General features: G+C 34.7%; 1 protein-coding gene across 4 annotated transcripts in view; it reads left to right on the top strand.

Annotated features, from left to right (window-relative positions):
• LOC143076133 (mediator of RNA polymerase II transcription subunit 15-like) overlaps positions 1–20495 on the top strand; it is a 294855-nt gene that overhangs the window by 179692 nt on the left and 94668 nt on the right. For 3 of the 4 annotated variants that reach the window (XM_076251794.1, XM_076251793.1, XM_076251792.1), the window contains exons 1-2: positions 10722–10791; positions 15155–15242. The exons of the other annotated variant lie outside the window; for it this stretch is intronic. In XM_076251794.1, coding sequence (XP_076107909.1) covers positions 10733–10791; positions 15155–15242 — 147 coding nt within the window. In that variant the 5' untranslated portion in view covers positions 10722–10732. Of the gene's footprint in view, positions 1–10721; positions 10792–15154; positions 15243–20495 lie in introns of those variants that run through there. 4 annotated transcript variants of the gene reach the window in all.

The following is a 20495-nucleotide window of genomic DNA, read 5'->3' as shown; positions in this document are numbered from 1 at the left end:
ATTAAAACTCATTATGTAAATTAAATTTGAACCACATATATATCTTATACGTTATCTGTATACCCCTTTGTTTGTCAGATTACCTCAGCTACTAGCCTGTGTGGTCTGGATGATATACAGGATGTGCAATTATATATTGCAGTACTAGCTTTCAGATGGGTTATCTTTGGCAACAATAGTTGCAGGTTTTTCAATTAATAATTTAAAACATACCAATAAACCATAATCCAATGAGAAGTGATTAACACATATAGCAATGAATGGTGACGTTGAAATTAAAACAATTATGATAAATTTCCAAAACGCATTAACTTTAAGAGTGGAGGCCTCAGTAATAAAAATCAATTGCTGCTTTAATTGAACGCTTAATACCCATTGGGACATTCAGTGAAACCTTTTCAGTTTTAATTTTTTTTAGATATCAAAACGCATCAAATAGTGACCTGCGACCTCAAACATTGTTGTATAAATATGCAATGTTATTTTAGCGATTTTGGCGATTCATTACAAAAAAAACTCATTGTTTTGCATTATAAATTTGTGTTCAAAGACTGTTACTAAGTAATAATTAACACGAAGATAGCAAACACACAGATACTGGTATCTAAAATATGAAAACAAACATGTGTTATAAAAACATATCAGAAAATCGGATTTTCGGATTTTCTGATATCACTTATATTATATTCAAAATAGTTTGATAACTTTACCAAAGGGAAATAACACGCATTTCTATGTAAAACAACAAACAGATTTATCTCCCATAGCTCCCGACAATATAGCATACCGAACATATTATCATTTGTTAAAAAAGGAGTGAGTAGATTTCCTTTAGACATGCTACATGTCACCCTTTAACAATTATACTGTTGCTATAACTAAGAGATTTATATACCGACACCTACATGGACAATCAGTACACCGTTAGTATTCAGTAAACAAATAAATTACGAAGAAATAAATAAAAGAAAGGGCATTGTAGCAAGTCTAGATTCCCTTGTGCTTGTTTCATAATAATCATTTCTATCAATATGCATTAAACCTACAGAACATACTAGAAAGTCTATGTAATATATATATTTAAAACTTGTCAGTTTACAACTAGCTACAAGATAGTACATACAAATTTTAAATTATGATTTTTTTTGGTTATTGAAATAACGTTAACAGTTCCTTTATTATTGAAGACATGGTCAAAACCAATGATTTTTCAAAAATTTGTATGGGCGTCTTTCAATCAACGTGTGAATTTCAGACATAAAAAAATAGAAAATCAACTTGTCTAAAATTTTATTTCAAGAGTTATTTTGAATACCTCTATTAAAGTCATTTTAGACCTGTTTGTAAATTTAAAGTGCATTCTTAAATACTCTTCAAAATGATTTTATTTTCATAATTTATGTACTGTTTCGTAGGGGACATTCGTCCACTACGAAACTGTTTCTAAACACTCATCTTATGGCATTTTAATGTCTCCTATTGACATTCCAGTTTGTTTTACTTTATATACTAGAAAGATCTCATTTTTTCTGAATTAGAGAACCATTTTTTATCGATAAAAATTAGACAGTACTTCATAGTAATTCACACAGTGACCACAGCCTCCATGTGTTATACAATGAGGAGGACAGCATGGTTGACAACAACAGACAGCCACAAGAACCAAAGAAAACATCAGACACAAGCGAGAACAACATTAGAAGAAAGAGAGTTAAATGACCCAACAATAAAAGTAAAAGTGAATGGCAGCAGTTTCATGAGGACGTGGATGCAATTTTGATCACAACATTAGCAAGTAACATAGACAGGAAGATAGAATCGATGACATCATTTATTTACAACATTGGTATGGACAGATTTGGACGAGAATCCAAAAAAAGCAAAGATGAGGAAAGACCTAAGGCAACTTAAGAAAAGATATAATCAGGCATCAGAGGATGAAAAACCAGCATTATCTGAACTCAGGGACACCATCAGGAAGAAACTCAAGATAGATCACAAGGAGAGCAGAGAGAACTAGGAAAAGGAGAAAGAAGAGAGAGAAAGCTAGAGCTCAATTTACATCAGATCCTTTCCAATTTACATCCAGATTGTTGGGGAAGAAAGGATCAGGACAACTGAAAGCTAGTAAAGAGGAAGTAGAATAATATCTAAGAGAAATGCACAGTGATCCAAAAAAGGATGAAGAACTACCGGAGATAGAACAACTAATACACCCGGAAGATCCAGAGCAGGCTTTTGATGAATCACCACCAAAGTTGAAAGAGGTAGTAGATGTTATCAAGAAGGGAGAGCAGCATCAGCACCAGGTCCAAATGGAGTACCATATAAAGTATACAAGAACTGTCAGAAAATTACAAGACGTCTATGGAAACTGATACGGGTCATTTGGAGAAGAGGTCAACTAGCAGAGAGTTGGAACAAGGCAGAATGGTGCTTTATACCAAAGGAAGAGAAATTAGAGACATTGAAACAGTTTAGAACCATCTCACTGTAAAATGTGGAAGGAAAGATATTTTTTTCTATTCTTGCAAAAAGGATGACAAACTACATGCTGAGCAACGAGTACATTTACATTGCAGTACAGAAAGGAGGGGTACCAGGTGTTTCAGGCTGTATTGAACACACAAGCGTATTATCACAGATAATCCGAGAAACGAAAGATTCAAAGGGAGAGCTCTCAGTCGTCTGGTTGGATTTAGCTAATGCATATGAGACAGTACCACACAAGTTAGTTGAGTTGATGCTGGAAAGATATCATGTACCTGACGGAATAAGAGAGCTAATAAAAGAGTACTTCAACCATCTGTAGCTGAGATTTACCGTTGGCGATTTTACAACATCATGGCAACGTTTAGAAATGGGAATAGTGACAGGATGCACGATATCTGTCATCCTTTTCTCAGCAGCAATGAATATGATTGTGAAGTCAGTAGAGAAGAAGAGCAGAGGGCTATGGATGAGGTCAGGAGTACGGCAAGCACCAGGAAGGGCATTCATAGATGATATATGACAATAAGCACAAAGACAGTGATTGGAGCCAGATGGACACTACAAGAGCTTGATAAGATGATAGCCTGGGCAAGAATGAAAGTGAAGCCTAGCAAATCCAGAAGTTTGGTGGTAAAGAATGGTAAAGTTAAAGAGGAAAGGTTTAAAATAGGAGACGAGATAATACCAACAGTCTCAGAGAAGCCAGTTAAGTGCCTCGGAAAATGGTTCAACAACACCTTGTCAGATAAGTTGAATGTGGAAGATACATATAAGCAGTTGGACGATTGGTTAAAAGTAGTAGATAAGAGTGGATTACCAGGAAAATACAAGGAATGGATTTACCAGCATGGGATATTGCCTCGGCTGCTGTGGCCACTTCTTATGTATATGTACCAATGACAACGGTATCTAGAGGGAATGGAAAGAATATCAAACAGATACTTACGTAGATGGCTTGGAGTGCCACGCAGTTTCAGCAGTGTGGGCCTATACAGTTTAGGAAGCAAGTTACAGCTTCCACTCAAGTCAATCATTGAGGAATTCAAGGTGACCAAGGTTAGACAACATCTGACGTTAAAAAACAGCAGGGATGAGAAATTTATGGTCAGCAAAAGTAGAAGTAAGAACTGGAAGGAAGTGGTCGACAAAGAAGACAATAGAAGATGCTGAGTCACGATTGAAACACAGTGAGATAGTTGGCAGAATTGCAGTTGGAAGACAGGGGCTGGATGTTACACCTGCAGCAAAATGAAGAACAACAGTGGATGAAAAAAAAACCACCTGGTACAGAAAGAGGTACGATCAATGGAAGAAGAAAGTAGAATGGTAAAGGCAGTGAGTATGAAGAAACAAGGAAGCTGGTTAAATTGGGAAGGAGCAAGACAACAGAAGTTAGGATGGAATGAAATCTGGAAGATGTAGCCACATAGGTTGCAATTCAAGCTGGATTCAGTATATGATGTATTGCCAAGCCCAACAAATCTAGCAACATGGGGATTGATAGATGACCCAAAGTGTGTTCTTTGTAGTAAGCCAGCAAACTTCTATCCAATCGAGCTAGAGATAATGGATACTACAGATACAGTTAAGTCGGCCTCATATCTTGATTTACATCTAGAAATTGACAATGAGGGTCGGTTGAAAACAAAACTTTACGACAAAAGAGATGATTTCAGCTTTCCAATTGTGAACTTTCCATTTCTAAGTAGCAACATTCCAGCAGCACCTGCATACGGGGTATATATCTCCCAATTGATACGATATTCCCGTGCTTGCATTTCCTATCATGATTTTCTTGATAGAGGGTTGCTGCTCACAAGGAAGCTATTAAACCAAGAGTTCCAAATGGTGAAGTTGAAATCATCCCTTCGTAAATTTTACGGACGCCATCACGACTTGGTTGACCGTTATGGAATAACCGTTTCACAAATGATATCGGATATGTTCCTTACGTCGTAACTACAATCCCCTTCCCTTTCATGAATGTGACCTACCGAATTAGACTATTTACCGGATTTGTTATCACATAAGCAACACGACGGGTGCCGCATGTGGAGCAGGATCTGCTTACCCTTCCGGAGCACCTGAGATCACCCCTAGTTTTTTGGTGGGGTTCGTGTTGTTTATTCTTTAGTTTTCTATGTTGTGTCGTGTGTGCTGTTGTTTGTTTGTCTTTTTCATTTTTAGCCATGGCGGTGTCAGTTTGTTTTAGATTTATGAGTTTAACTGTCCCTTTGGTATCTTTCGTCCCCCTTTTGTAGCATATATTTTCTTCATGCTCGACCGCATTGAAAGACGGGAGGTATATATAGTGACACGACAATGTATTAGGGACAATAGCAGACACCCTAGAGAGAAACATCAGGAAGCCAAGGAAAAACAAGGAAGGACTTACTTTTGTCAATTTTGTTAAGGAAGGAGAGAAAGGACAGAAGAAGAAGGTGGAAGGAAGTGGTTTACTGGTAACAGCAACTGATTGGCAAATGATGGTGAATCTGAAGCAGAAGTTACAATTCCCGCCACAGATTGCAGTAAAAAACCAGAGACCTGACATCGTCATTTGGTCCGCCTCAACAAAACAGGCAATCCAACTGGAGCTAACCGTGCCATGGGAAGAAAGAATAGATGCCAACGAAAGAAAGAGATTGAAGTATCAACCCTATTTGCAGAATGTAGAGACAATGGAAGGAGGGTTTGGTTATTTCCAGTGGAAGTGGAGGGTTTGTTGGACAATCTATGTGGCGAGCATTGAGAGCAGTTGGTATTGTTGGAGGGGAAAGAAGTAAGCTGATTGGTAACTTGTGTAAAGAGGCAGAGACAGCATCAATGGGGTTATGGAGAAAAAGGTCAGAACAGTGGAAGCAGTAAAGTGTAGAGGCAGGGATGGATAGCCATGTGGTTTCGGCTGGGACTTGATCACCCCAGTCGGCGCACCTCTGGAGGTTGTAGTGGACAGCACCGAAACAGCCGAGTAGGGAGATTCACCTGAAGACGGAACCACGCATCTTTCCAACAGGGTGTATTAAGGTAATGAAGGTACAACTCATGTTACGTATTGATGAGTTTCGTAGTTGACAAAACCGTTTCGTAGTGGATACAAAGTTTCGTAGTTGACATCAACCCTATTCTATGTTGATAAAACCATACTGATATTATGACAGTTCCTGTCCGTTCGTTTTTGTTGTGTTTTGTCATTTGATTTTGCCATGTGAGTATGGACTTTCCGATTGGATTCTCCTCTGAGTTCAGTTTTAGTGTCATAAAACCAGGTTTTATCCACCAATTTCTACATTTGAAAATGCCTGTACCAAGTCAGGAATATGACAGTTCTTGTCCATTCGTTTCTGATGTGTTTTGTCATTTGATTTTGCCATGTGAGTATGGACTTTCCGATTGGATTCTCCTCTGAGTTCAGTTTTTTTTTGTGATTTTACCTTTTACATGTAATTGACTCTTGTTATTTGTTTTGCACGAATATAATTGAAAAAAAGAGTAACACTACAAAACGTTATTCTCCTATACTTTTTCGAAGGGGACCGTTTCGTAGTGGACATATTCACATGTTTTATTTTCACCCCACAATCCTTATATTGTAATAGTAACAAGAATGATTCTATTCATCAAAGCACATACTAAGCTGTACACTGATATTGTTTTCATAATTTTAAATTCAGATACTGAAGGAGATTTGATCCGTTTCGTAGTGGACATTAAAAAAAATACGGTATCACTCTGGTCCATTTGGTGTCATAATTGTTTTTGAAAAAAAGTCACAAATAATTTGTTGACAATTATTTAAATATATCAGAGAAAGATCTTGAAATGTTTTATAATAACCAGAAGTCCATTAGTAATCAGTCAGTGGACTTCTGCATATATTCATTTTTAATTAGGAAATTGTTCCGAATTATAAGCCTTGAAAATGAAACTGAAGTTATTAATTTTTAGTCATGCAAAGGATAATTTTCTTGGCATAATGAAGCTGTTTAAGTACCAAGCCACTTTGACATTTTGTTTTCACAACAATTATTCAATCTTTATTGGTATTCATCTCAGACTAGTCCCAGTATTCATTCAATTAATTGTAATTGCAAAGTTGCTTCAAATATAATACAGTAACTAATTGTCTAAATTGGGACTTTGGAATTTGTCCTGTGACTTTTTGTCCTGTGACTTTTTGTCTATGACTTTTTGTCCGTGACATTTTTTGATCACCTCACCCGAAAGGCCAAGTGAGCTTTTCTCATCACTTAAGCGTCCGTCGTTCCATCGTCGTCCCTCGTAGTCGTCATCGTTAACTTTACAAAAATCTTCTCCTCTGAAACTACTGGGACAAATTTAACCAAACTTGGCCACAATCATCATTGGTACATTGGGGTATCTTGTTTAAAAAATGTGTCCGGTGATCTCGCCAACCAACCAAGATGGCCGCCATGGCTAAAAATAGAACACATGTAGATTTTGGCGTATATCTCTGAAACCAAAGTCTTTATCATTGTTAATCAGGTCATGATATATCTGCCCTGAAATTTTCAGATGAATTAGACAACCCGTTGTAAGGTTGCTGTCCTTGAATTGGTAATTTTAAGGACATTTTTCTGTTTTTTGTTATTATCTTGAATATAATTATAGATAGAGATAAATTGTCAACAGCAATAATGTTCAGCAAAGTAAGATCTACAAATAAGTCAACATGACCAAAATGGTCCGTTGAACCCTTAAGTAGTTATTGCCCTTTATGGTCAATTTTTACAGTTTTTCGTTAATTTTTTTAATCTTTTACAAATGTCTTCTCCTCTGAAACTACTATGACAAATTTAACGAAACTTGTCCACAATCATCGTAAGGGTATCTAGTTTTAAAATTGTGCCCGATCACCCTACCCGCTAACCAAGATGGCCGACATTGTTAAAAATAGTACATAGGGTAAAATGCATTTTTACCTCACCTTGCCCGAAGAGCCAAGTGAGCTTTTCTCATCACTTGGCGTCCGTCGTCTGTCGTCCGTCGTCCTTCGTCCGGCGTCGTCTGTTAACTTTTACAAAAATCTTCTCCTTTGAAATTACTAAGCCAAATTTAACCAAACTTGACTACAATCATCATTGGGGTATCTAGTTTAAAAAATGTGTCCGGTGACCCGGCCAGCCAACCAAGATGGCCGCCATGGCTAAAAATAGAACGTAAGGGTAAAATGAAGAGTTTGGCTTATAACTCTGAAACCAAAGCATTTAGAGCAAATCTCTAAAATTGTTTATTAAGTCAAGATCTATCTGCCCTGAAAATTTCAGATGAATCGGACAACCCGTTGTTGGGTTGCTGCCCCCTGAATCGATAATTTTAAGGAAATTTTTGCAGTTTTTGGTTATTATCTTGAATAGTATTATAGATAGAGATAAAATGTAAACAGCAATAATGTTCAGCAAAGTAAGACCTACAAATAAGTCATTTAAACAAAATGGTCAATTGACCACTTAAGGAGTTATTGCCCTTTACAGTCAATTTTACCATTTTTTCTTAAATTTTTGTAATCTTTTACAAAAATCTTCTCCTCTGAAACTACTGGGCCAAATTTAACCACACTTTGCCAAATCATCATTGGGGTATTTAGTTTTAAAAATGTGTTCGGTGACCCGGCCTGCCAACCAAGATGGCTGTCATGGCTAAAAGTAGAACATAGGGGTAAAATGTAACAATTTTCATAAATTTTAGTAAATTTTTACAAAATGTTTTTCTCTGTAACTACTTGGCAAAGTGCATTATAGATAGATATATTGTTAACATCAAGAGTGTTCAGTAAAGTAATATGGCGTCACAGGGTCGGGCCAATATCTACGAACACATCACCATCACCAAAACACAATTTTGTCATGAATCCATCTGTGTCCTTTGTTCAATATGCACATAGACCAAGGTGAGCGACACAGGCTCTTTAGAGCCTCTAGTTTGGTTTATATCTCTGAAACCAGAGCATTTAGAGCAAATCTGACTGTATTAAAATTGTTTATCAGGTCAACAACTATCTGCCCTGAGATTTTCAGATGAATCAGACAACCTGTTGTTAGGTTGCTGCTCCTGAATGGGTAATTTTAAGGAAATTTTGCCGTTTTTGGTTATTATCTTGAATATTATTATAGATAGAGATACACTGTAAACAGCAATAAGGGAGCTACCATTTGATTTTTATGGGGGGGCTAGGATGAAAAATTTTGTCCTGCATTTTTTTTTAGCTGTAATCTCTGTCCTGCCTTTTTATTTTTCACTCTGTTCGGTCCTGCTTTTTTTTTTTTAGTTTATCCTGACTTTTTATTACCTAAATTGTAGTCCTGACTTTTTTTTTTTGCAAGTGTCTCATCCTGCCTTTTTTTTTTACTCAAAACTCCTGTCCTGCCTATTTTTTTCAAATTTCATCCTAGCCCCCCCATAAAAATCAAATGGTAGCTCCCTAATGTTCATCAAAATAAGATCTACAAAAGAGTTGAATGAGCAAAATGGTCAGTTTACCCCGTAAGGAGTTATTGCCCTTTATAGCCATTTTAAAAAAATCGTAAAATTTTGTAATCTTTTACATAAGTATTCTCCTCTGAAACAAAGAATTTGCCCACAATCATCATAAGGGTATATAGTTTTTAAATTGTGTCCAATGACCCCGCCCGCGAGCCAAGATGGCCGACATGGCTAAAAATAGTACATAGGGTAAAATGCAGATTTTGGCTCATATCTCTTAAACCAATGCATTTAGAGCTGACAGGATAAAATTTTTCATCAGGTGAAGATCTATCTGCCCTGGAATTTTCAGATCAAATGGTTTGCTGCCCCTGATTATTATTGCTGGTTATTATCTTGACTATTATTATAGATAGAGATAATGTTCAGCAAAGTAAGACATAAAAATAAGTCATATGACCAAAATGGTAAATTGACCCCTTAAGGAGTTATTGCCCTTCATAGTCAATTTTATTTTTACAATTTTCATAAATTTTGTAAATTTTTACAAAATATTTGCCACTGTAACTACTGGGCTAAGTTCATTATAGACAGAGATAATTGTAAGCAGTAAGAATGTTCGGTAAAGTAAAATCTACAAACACATTAGCATAAATCATAAACTCATAAATCGAAAAAAAAATGTCAACGCCATGGCTAAAAATGAAAAGACAAACAGACAAACAAATAGTACACATCATACAACATCAAACTCAAGAATAAGCAACACGAGCCCTACCAAAAACTCGGGGTGATCTCAGGTGCTCCGGAAGAGTAAGCAGATCCACATAGTCATAGACCAAGGTGAGCGACACAGGCTATTTAGAGCCTCTAGTTTCTGTTTCTTTTTGTCCTGTGACTTTCTGTGCTACATTCGTATTAGACATCTCAGTGCCCCTCTTATAAAAATATCTGGATAATCGATCATCCGCCACAGTTATTGCGTCCAACCAAAAGTTAAAAAAAAATGTGAAGGAAATTGTGCTATCAAGTTCGTTCGCGCCCAATACACTTTCGCACCCAAGGTCCGTTCGCATCCAATTTTAAATGAAATTCCAGTTGAATAATTAGAAAATCAAGATTGTTGTTTTTAATTGATTTGATGTAAATACTGCATGTATTTAGCTTGTTATGTGTAAAAACATTGAAGATTTTAAATGAAAAACACAAAAGGTTTTACTAAACAGCTTATAGGCCCATTTGATCTGAAACAATGAAACAAAAAATCATAGCAATGCACTAACTAAAACATGATTAAAATTTATTCTACACCAAAAATACGTTGTCATACTCACTCTTTATTTTGAAACTTAGCAATACACTTAACCAAACAATGTAAAAATAAAACATAAAAAAAATCCCTATCTACCTACCCTAATTTTTTTTTAAGATGTAACTGGAACCACATATACTCTTTTATTTGGCCTAAGTGAGGTGTATTGAGAAAAGCAGAAGAGCTACATGTATAGCATTAAGAGAGCTTCGTTAATTCAGATAAAAAACACGTTGTCTCACTTTAATTTAGGACAATGACAACAAATATACTTATAGGAATACACTTGCCAAAACTTAATTACAAAGTTAATATTAAACACAATAAAAATTGGGCGCGAACGTGTGGGGTGCGAAAGTGAAAGGAGGCGAACGTGATAGGGTGCGAACGTGAATGGGCGCGAACGGACCCGGATTCGGAAATTGTACGCCTCTTGTTTGTTTGAATTAGCTCCCCTTTTTTGAATCTTTTATTTCACAAAAAATGGCAGACCAAAACGATTGGAGAAGCGAAACTTTTCGCCGAAAAGTTATACAGCAGATGTAAGAATAACAGAATCACAAAAATTGAAATCAACATATAATCAAGTATTAAACTCTCATGTAAACAATCTTTGGATTATGGAACTCCGTCATGTCGATTAAGCTCCTTTTTTGGATAAGATGGAAATATCTCATAAATTTACTATTTTAACTTTTAGTCATGTTAGACATTTCTCAGAATGACATGTTTTCAGGAAGTTAAGATTTATAATTGTTAACAATGTATCATATCTTATATAAAACTTTCACTGTATCTTGAGAGCCTTGTAAATATTCAATTCCTGACAATGGGTAGGATCTGAATTTTTGATTAATTTAATACAAAGAATTCTCCAGCCACAGAATCCCATTGTAGTGAGAGGATACATGTAGTGAAAGCCCAATTCTAGTCGGAGAGACTGTGCTACGATTTCACAGCCATATTACTACGACCTCACTACAATCATCACGTTCTCATAGTGATCCTACCACGCTTCTACTATAACGTGTCGGGGGTCCGTACCCGAGTTGATTCTCAAGATCTGAGACTTAATGTATAGTTTCTTTTGTTTACAATGCCTTTTCTACTCTCTTGGCTCATAAACGCTCCTCCAGCTCAAATAGATATTCAGCCCAACTGGCTTACTGGCTCTATCTATTGGTCAAATAAATTATAAAAGCAAGATTTACTTGCGTACTAGCTCCTAGCTCAACAGACTCACTGTCGCTGTTGCTCCACTGGCTCACAATACTTCTTAGTTCTATCTCAAATAGTTAGCTCAACATGCTCTTTCCGCTATGTTTTTATCTGAATTAACGAAGCTCTCTTAATGCTATACATGTAGCTCTTCTGCTTTTCTCAATACACCTCACTTAGGCCAAATAAAAAAGTATATGTGGTTCCAGTTACATCTTAAAAAAAAATTAGGGTAGGTAGATAGGGATTTTTTTTTATTTTATGTTTTATTTTTACATTGAGTCTATGGGAGATCATTCTGACTTTAACATGTACAGTGCTTAATGAAAAATGACAATAAAATATTTATGGTAGGCTAATTTCAAGATGAAAAAGTAGGGAAGGTAGGGTCACTGGAACCACACATATATTTTTATTTGGCCTTACAGCTTAAGACAATTTTTCTGCTAAGTTTCAGTTATTGGAAAGACTTGAGCAGTCAATTCAATGTTTAGAACAATAAGCATGTATTTATTTTTATCACTTATATGTAAAGTTATTAAACGATAATATCTTATCTCAAGGAAGATATAATGGTACCCCATGTCAGACCATAAAACTACCAATTATATTGTAAATGCATCACACGCCGATCATTCTTTATACAATTAAACTCTTACGCCAACTGTTTATAAAATAGTCAGAGATACATGTATGCATAACCACTTGAATCGGAAAGTAGAATTTAGTACGATATTATAATTCAAGTTATCTATTGATAAACCTTACTGTAACTTTTATAGAATGTAACTTATTATTACCATGAAGTTTAAGGTGAGTATTAAGTCAGATAAAGAAATTATAACTGTACCCTTAAATTCTCTGTTTTGAGTTCAAATACGAACATGGACAGTACATTTGTAACTACTGACTTCGCCCTTTTTAATGCATAGTCGTTCCAATGTCATTTGTCACACAACTATACCATGCTGTCCAAAACCATATTACAATTCTAAAATGCTCATACCTTCCTCTTCTTACGACCTGACTACATTCTAACCATGACCAAACCAAGTTCTAGTCATGCTCATTGTCACATAAAATATATAAAAGCTCTCCAGGTTTTATTTGAAACATCAGTTTCAATTGAACAATGGAAACACAAGACCATGTACATTTAGTAATGGTGTATGATAGTATGGTGTTCATTATCACTGAACTAGTTTATTTGTTTTGGGGCCAGCTAAAGGACGCCTCCGGGTGGGGGAATTTCTCACTGCATTGAAGACCTGTTGGTGACCTTCTACTGATGTATGTTCTATGGTCGGGTTGTCTCTTTGACACATTCCCCATTTCCATTCTCAATTTTATTCTACAATCATTTACACATATACAAAATCTTAACAAGAAGGCCATGAAAAAATTTAAGATGGTGTAGGTCCTGTTGGAATCCTCCTGGGTTATCAACCATAAGGCAGCCTTCATGCTTAACTTTTGATGCCTGAAGCTCAATTTTTTTTTGAAAATTTTTGTTGGAACTTGGATGTTATATTACCATATTGGCTTTAAGAGAAGATTTTACAGGCCTGAAAGCAATTAAATTACAACTTACAAGCCAATGCTTTAGGACTTGTGGTTAAGCATGAAGACTGGTAAGGAGATTCCAGTGTGGTCCTCATGATCAGTACTAGTTAATCAGTTGGCCCTAGGCAATTGGGAAAAATGTGTTGTATGAAAATGTAATGTATGAATTGGGAATAAAGAAATCATTGTGTTCAACATATTTATAGGATTTCGATACATTTTTGTACAAGAAGATGTGTTACGAGTACCAATAAGACTACTCTCCATCAAAGTCACTATTTGTAAATTGTTATTTATTATTTTAGTTTAAACATATTTTTTTTTATATTGGATAGGGAAACAAGTTATTACAACTTATATTAATCCCATTCCACTTTGCGGGTGTGAGTGCTGCCTTGTAGCGTCATTAGCCTGCTCTTTTTCGAAATCTACAAGGGTGTCTTTTATGTACAAGAGACATGCCTCTCTCAGAACACAGGTCAGCCACATATCGTCCCCTCCACCAGACTATTATTATTTCTGAAGAACCTATTTGCAAATTGTGTCAAGGGAGAGCCGAAAACATTCAGTCCCTGAAATTTTCTCCCTGAAGCAGGGATTGGACGAGGAACCATGCGTAAATAGTCTGATGCCTTAACCACTACACCAGGGTTCTCCTTTACTTTCATGTTCTAAATTGAACATTTAAACTCAGTCATACAACCCTGAGATTTATTGCAAGTTTTCTTGTCAGTAAATTTCTCTTAGACACTTATATGGCATGGTATTATGTTTTGCAGTGCTTAGTTCTGAGCTATAGTTGACAACTGTCACTGATTATGGTTGCACTCAGAGTGGGATTGACAGTCAGTCACTCTTTGTACATGAACAGAGTTAATTTTAAATGAATTATGCTCAGGTGCTTGGGTAGAATCAAATTGTTTAGTGTTAGTATTTGGGTTTTAGCCTTTGAGGTGGCTGATTTAGTGCCTTTATCCATCAAAACCACGCTTCATCCTACTCTACATTTGTAAAGTAGAAACATTTTTCATTCAAAATATAATAGTCCCTGTTACATGTATATCTTCAGTTCAAATTTTTGATTTTTTTTAAAGCTAAACAAGATTTTTACAATCAGTGGCATCTTTGCAATTTTTTTTTAATTTGCAAACATGTAATATTTTGAATAATGAGATGACATGTTGTATATTTGGCATGCTCAATTCACAGCCAAACGAAAATAAAACAAACCTGCAAATCTTTGCTCCGTACAACATTACCTACAGAAAAAATTACTTGTGAGAAAATACTGAAAAACCTTTTAGTTTTTCATGTTGGCATGTATTTACAGTGATATTCAGATAATAACGCGAGTAAAAAATAGAGGATTACCATTTTCATGCCGCTCACCTCACAATATAAATTCAAATCTCAGTGAGTGTGGTGCGATTGTGATCTAGTGTGATTTGATGTTGGCCTCAGTAAATATCAGTTTTTCAAAAGTCAGTAAAACCTTATACTTAATACCAAAACAAAAGACAGTTATTGTTTTATTGAAAGTTCTGAAAGAAAACAATGTATTTAATAACATATTATTACCAAACACAAACTTACATTGTACTTCAAACATTTTACCATAATGTTACATGTCAAGGCGTGTGAAAAGTAAAATCACAAAAAAACTGAACTCCGAGGAAAATTCAAAACAGAAAGTTCCTACTCAAACGGCAAAATCAAAAGCTCAAACACATCAAATGAATGGATAACAACTGTCATATTCCTGACTTGGTACAGTCATTTTCTTATGTTGAAAATAGTGGATTGACAGTAAGCCTGGTGAATATAACTTTTCTCCAGTTGAACAAGTTGAATATGCTCTTTATTCAAAATCCAATTCAATTAGAGAAACCTACTGAAATAATACCAATATAGAATAATACAGTTTATGGATTTAATTTGGTATGCATATTCAGGACAATGAAATTTTAATGTGATGTGATAACATTTTATTAAAGTAGACAAACACACTGAGTCAGCTTTTTTGTAGGTGCACATGCATATGCAAGGCCACAAATCAGCAGTCTTCAGAGTAATTATAAACATGAATCACTATTTGCTAATGTAGGACATTTATTTTTCTTACAGAGATGAGGCAGTGAGACAATCAGCCACACCAATGACTAAATCCAGTCTAGAAATGGAAAACCATGTCTTTATGAAGGCTAAATCAAGGGTAAGTTTTGTAAAATTGAAAACTTAAAACTTTGTACTTTGAAATCGACCTATAAGACATATTACTAGATACCTAAGGAACAGTCAAACTCAAGTTGAAAGCAATGGTAAGAAAAGAAAATTACCAAAAGACACACAACAGTATAAAAAACATGACATAGAAAACTGTTGAACTACATGGAACCGAACCAAAGAAAAACTCGAGTGATATCAGGTGTAGGAAGGGTAAGCTGATTCTGCTCCATACATGTATGTGGCACCTGTCCTGTTGCTCTTATGAGTACAAACCGAATGATAAGTCTAATTCTGTAGATCATGTTCCAGGAAGAGGATGGGACTGTGGTATTAGACTATATTTGTCATCACCTGTAAAATAGATTTTCCTAATTAGAAGCTGGTGATGGCTTTTGTAAGGAGCATCACAAACAGGAAACACTCCTTTTTTGTCTCCCCTTGATATAGTAAAAAAGTATGTAGATATGCTTTTCTGGCAACAGTGTCAACAAAAGTGAGTTGAAGGTGAAAACAGTAACATGAGTAATGATAAATCAAATTTTCAATGAAATTTTGTATGCAGTTGTAAGAGCAATGACACATCACATTCCACAGAGATCATTGGGTGTACCCCCTCAGTCTATTGACTTTAAAACTTTTGTCAGTTGAAAGGGAACCACTTAAAAGAGGGACAAAAGATACCGAGGGACAGTCAAACTCATAAATCGAAAATAAACTGACAACTGCATGGCTAAAAATGAAAAAGACAAACAGACAAACAATAGTACACATGACACAACATAGAAAACTAAAGAATAAGCAACACGAATCCCACCAAAAACTAGGAGTGATCTCTTAATTTATAATATTTGTATGAAGCTGATTTTGGATTTGCATATCTTGTAACCATGAAAAAGATTTGACCCTTATATATATAATTACCTAGCGCCTTCAGTCATGGTTTATTGACTGATTGTTTTGCAAATTTTATATGTTCAAGTATCACAATTTTAACCTTTTAATCTAACTATCAAAATTTCATAATAGAATAATTCTTATATGATTTGCATATCTGTAAATACTTGAATTGGATTGGTCAATAAGAATTTTTCTCTTGGTTTACACTTCGATAAACCAATGTTTCCGAAACTACTTTGGTATTTTTTCATACGCGATACACATTCTTGCAGGTCAGCAAATTGAGCTATAAAACAAATGCATAACAATTGTTTCTACCGGTATTCTAATGCATATATAACAAAAAAGAAATAAAATTAATGCACTAAAGTTTTGAAAAATGTATAGAAATGAAATTTCAATAAAATTCCGCGAAAATTCATGAATGATTTGGCGAATTTACATCATGGCAAAACATGACGTCATACAAATAAAAACTTTCAAGGGAAAGATTATTTGTTACGTGTACACTTCAAATTCGGATAATTACTCATTAAAATGAAATTTTGAAGGTAGGTGCTATTTTATTTTAATTTCTGTTGCATTTATAGAACATTTTTGGATTTTAGAAAGGCAATATGGCAGCCAACTCCTTAGTTACGACCTGTCAGTTGTGCATGTGATTGTTTTTATACGACCGCAAAATTTGAAAAATTTTTCGTCGTATATTGCTATCACGTTGGCGTCGTCGTCTGCGTCGTCGTCGTCGTCGTCGTCCGAATACTTTTAGTTTTCGCACTCTAACTTTAGTAAAAGTGAATGGAAATCTATGAAATTTTAACACAAGGTTTATGACCACAAAAGGAAGGTTGGTATTGATTTTGGGAGTTTTGGTCCAAATATTTTAGGAATTAGGGGCCAAAAAGGGCCCAAATAAGCATTTTCTTGGTTTTCGCACTATAACTTTAGTTTAAGTTAATAGAAATCTATGAAATTTTGACACAAGGTTTATGACCACAAAAGAACGGTTGGGATTGATTTTGGGAGTTTTGGTTTCAACAGTTTAGGAATTAGGGGCCAAAAAAGGGCCCAAATAAGCATTATTCTTGGTTTTCGCACAATAACTTTAGTTTAAGTAAATAGAAATCAATGAAATTTAAACACAATGTTAATGACTACAAAAGGAAGGTTGGTATTGATTTTGGGAGTTTAGGTCCCAACAGTTTAGGAATTAGGGGCCAAAAAGGGACCCAAATAAGCATTTTTCTTGGTTTTCGCACCATAACGTTAGTATAAGTAAATAGAAATCTATGAAATTTAAACACAAGGTTTATGACCATAAAAGGAAGGTTGGTATTGATTTTGGGAGTTTTGGTCCCAACATAATAAGGGGCCCAAAGGGTCCAAAATTAAACTTTGTTTGATTTCATCAAAATTGAATAATTGGGGTTCTTTGATATGCCGAATCTAACTGTCATGACTGTGTATGTAGATTCTTAACTTTTGGTCCCGTTTTCAAATTGGTCTACATTAAGGTCCAAAGGGTCCAAAATTAAACTTAGTTTGATTTTGACAAAAAATGAATCAGTTAGGTTCTTTGATATGCTGAATCTAAAAATGTACTTAGATTCTTGATTATTGGCCCAGTTTTCAAGTTGGTCCAAATCGGGGTCCAAAATTAAACTTTGTTTGATTTCATCAAAAATTGAATAAATGGGGTTCTTTGATATACCAAATCTAACTGTGTATGTAGATTCTTCATTTTTGGTCCTGTTTTCAAATTGGTCTACACTAAAGTCCAAAGGGTCCAAAATTAAACTTAGTCTGATTTTAACAAAAATTGAAATCTTGGGGTTCTTTGATATGCTGAATCCAAAAATGTACTTAGATTTTTTATTATGGGCCCAGTTTTCAAGTTGGTCCAAATCAGGATCTAAAATTATTATATTAAGTATTGTGCAATAGCAAGTCTTTTCAATTGCACAGTATTGCGCAATGGCAAGAAATATCTAATTGCACAATATTGTGAAATAGCAAATTTTTTTTTAATTAGAGTTATCTTTCTTTGTCCAGAATAGTAAGCAAGAAATATCTAATTGCAAAATATTGTGCAATAGCAATTTTTTTTTTAATTGGAGTTATCTTTCTTTGTCCAGAATCAACTTAAATCTTTGTTATATACAATATACAATGTATATTCACTTTTTACTACCAACTGATAAATTAAAATAATCTTTACCATTCAGTGATAACAAGCAGTTTTTTTACATCTTAATATTTTATGATGTATTTAAATGAGTAGTTATTGTTGCAAACTCCATTAGAAATTTTAATTGAGATTAGTTTTGGAATAAGGGAAAGGGGGATGTGATTAAAAAAATTGGGTTCAATTTTTATACGACCGCAAAATTTGAAAAATTTTTCGTCGTATATTGCTATCAAGTTGGCGTCGTCGTCTGCGTCGTCGTCGTCGTCGTCGTCCGAATACTTTTAGTTTTCGCACTCTAACTTTAGTAAAAGTGAATAGAAATCTATGAAATTTTAACACAAGGTTTATGACCACAAAAGGAAGGTTGGGATTGATTTTGGGAGTTTTGGTCCCAACATTTTAGGAATTAGGGGCCAAAAAGGGCTCAAATAAGCATTTTCTTGGTTTTCGCACTATAACTTTAGTTGAAGTTAATAGAAATCTATGAAATTTTGACACAAGGTTTATGACCACAAAAGAAAGGTTGGGATTGATTTTGGGAGTTTTGGTTCCAACAGTTTAGGAATTAGGGGCCAAAAAAGGGCCCAAATAAGCATTATTCTTGGTTTTTGCACAATAACTTTGGTTTAAGTAAATAGAAATCAATGAAATTTAAACGCAATGTTTATGACCACAAAAGGAAGGTTGGTATTGATTTTGGGAGTTTTGGTCCCAACAGTTTAGGAATAAAGGGCCCAAAGGGTCCAAAATTAAACTTTGTTTGATTTCATCAAAAATTGAATAATTGGGGTTCTTTGATATGCCGAATCTAACTGTGTATGTAGATTCTTAATTTTTGGTCCCGTTTTCAAATTGGTCTACATTAAGGTCCAAAGGGTCCAAAATTAAACTTAGTTTGATTTTAACAAAAATTGAATCCTTGGGGTTCTTTGATATGCTGAATCTAAAAATGTACTTAGATTTTTTATTATTGGCCCAGTTTTCAAGTTGGTCCAAATCGGGGTCCAAAATTAAACTTTGTTTGATTTCATCAAAAATTGAATAATTGGGGTTCTTTGATATGCCAAATCTAACTGTGTATGTAGATTCTTAATTTTTGGTCCCGTTTTAAAATTGGTCTACATTAAAGTCCAAAGGGTCCAAAATTAAACTAATTTTGATTTTAACAAAAATTGAATTCTTGGGCCTCTTTGATATGCTGAATCTAAACATGTACTTAGATTTTTGATTATGGGCCCAGTTTTCAAGTTGGTCCAAATCAGGATCCAAAATTATTATATTAAGTATTGTGCAATAGCAAGAAATTTTCAATTGCACAGTATTCAGCAATAGCAAGAAATCTTCAATTGTACAGTATTGTGCAATAGCAAGAAATCTTCAATTGCACAGTATTGTGCAATAGCAAATATTTTCAATTGCACAGTATTGCACAATAGCAAGAAATATCTAATTGCACAATATTGTGCAATAGCAAGAAATTCCAATTGTATTTCAATTGGAGTTATCTTTCTTTGTCCAGAATAGTAGTTGAATCAACTTAAATCATTGTTTTATACAATATACAATGTATTCACTTTTACTACCAACTGATAGATTAAAACAATCTTTACCATTCAGTAATAACAAGCACTTTTTTTACATTTTAATATTTTATGATGTATTTAAATGAGTAGTTATTGTTGCAAACTTCATTAGAAATTTGAATTGAGATCAGTTTTGAAATAAGGGAAAGGGGGATGTGAAAAAAAAATTGGGGGGTCAATTTTTTTCATTTCAGATTTCATAAATAAAAAGAAAATTTCTTCAAACATTTTTTTGAGAGGATTAATATTCAACAGCATAGTGAATTGTTCAAAGGCAAACATATTTTTTTTAAGTTCATTAGACCACATTCATTCTGTGTCAGAAACCTATGCTGTGTCAACTATTTAATCACAATCCAAATTTAGAGCTGAATCCAGCTTGAATGTTGTGTCCATACTTGCCCCAACCGTTCAGGGTTCAACCTCTGCGGTCGTATAAAGCTGCGCCCTGCGGAGCATCTGGTTCTCATTTGAAATTTCATAAATAAAAAAGAAAATTTCTTCAAACATTTTTTTGAGAAGAAATATTCAACAGCATAGTGAATTGCTCTAAGAGAAAACAAAAATTTTA

The sequence above is a fragment of the Mytilus galloprovincialis genome, chromosome 5 (genome assembly GCF_965363235.1).
Source record: "Mytilus galloprovincialis chromosome 5, xbMytGall1.hap1.1, whole genome shotgun sequence".
NCBI lineage: Eukaryota > Metazoa > Mollusca > Bivalvia > Mytilida > Mytilidae > Mytilus > Mytilus galloprovincialis.
This window is presented reverse-complemented; position numbering and strand designations above follow the sequence as displayed.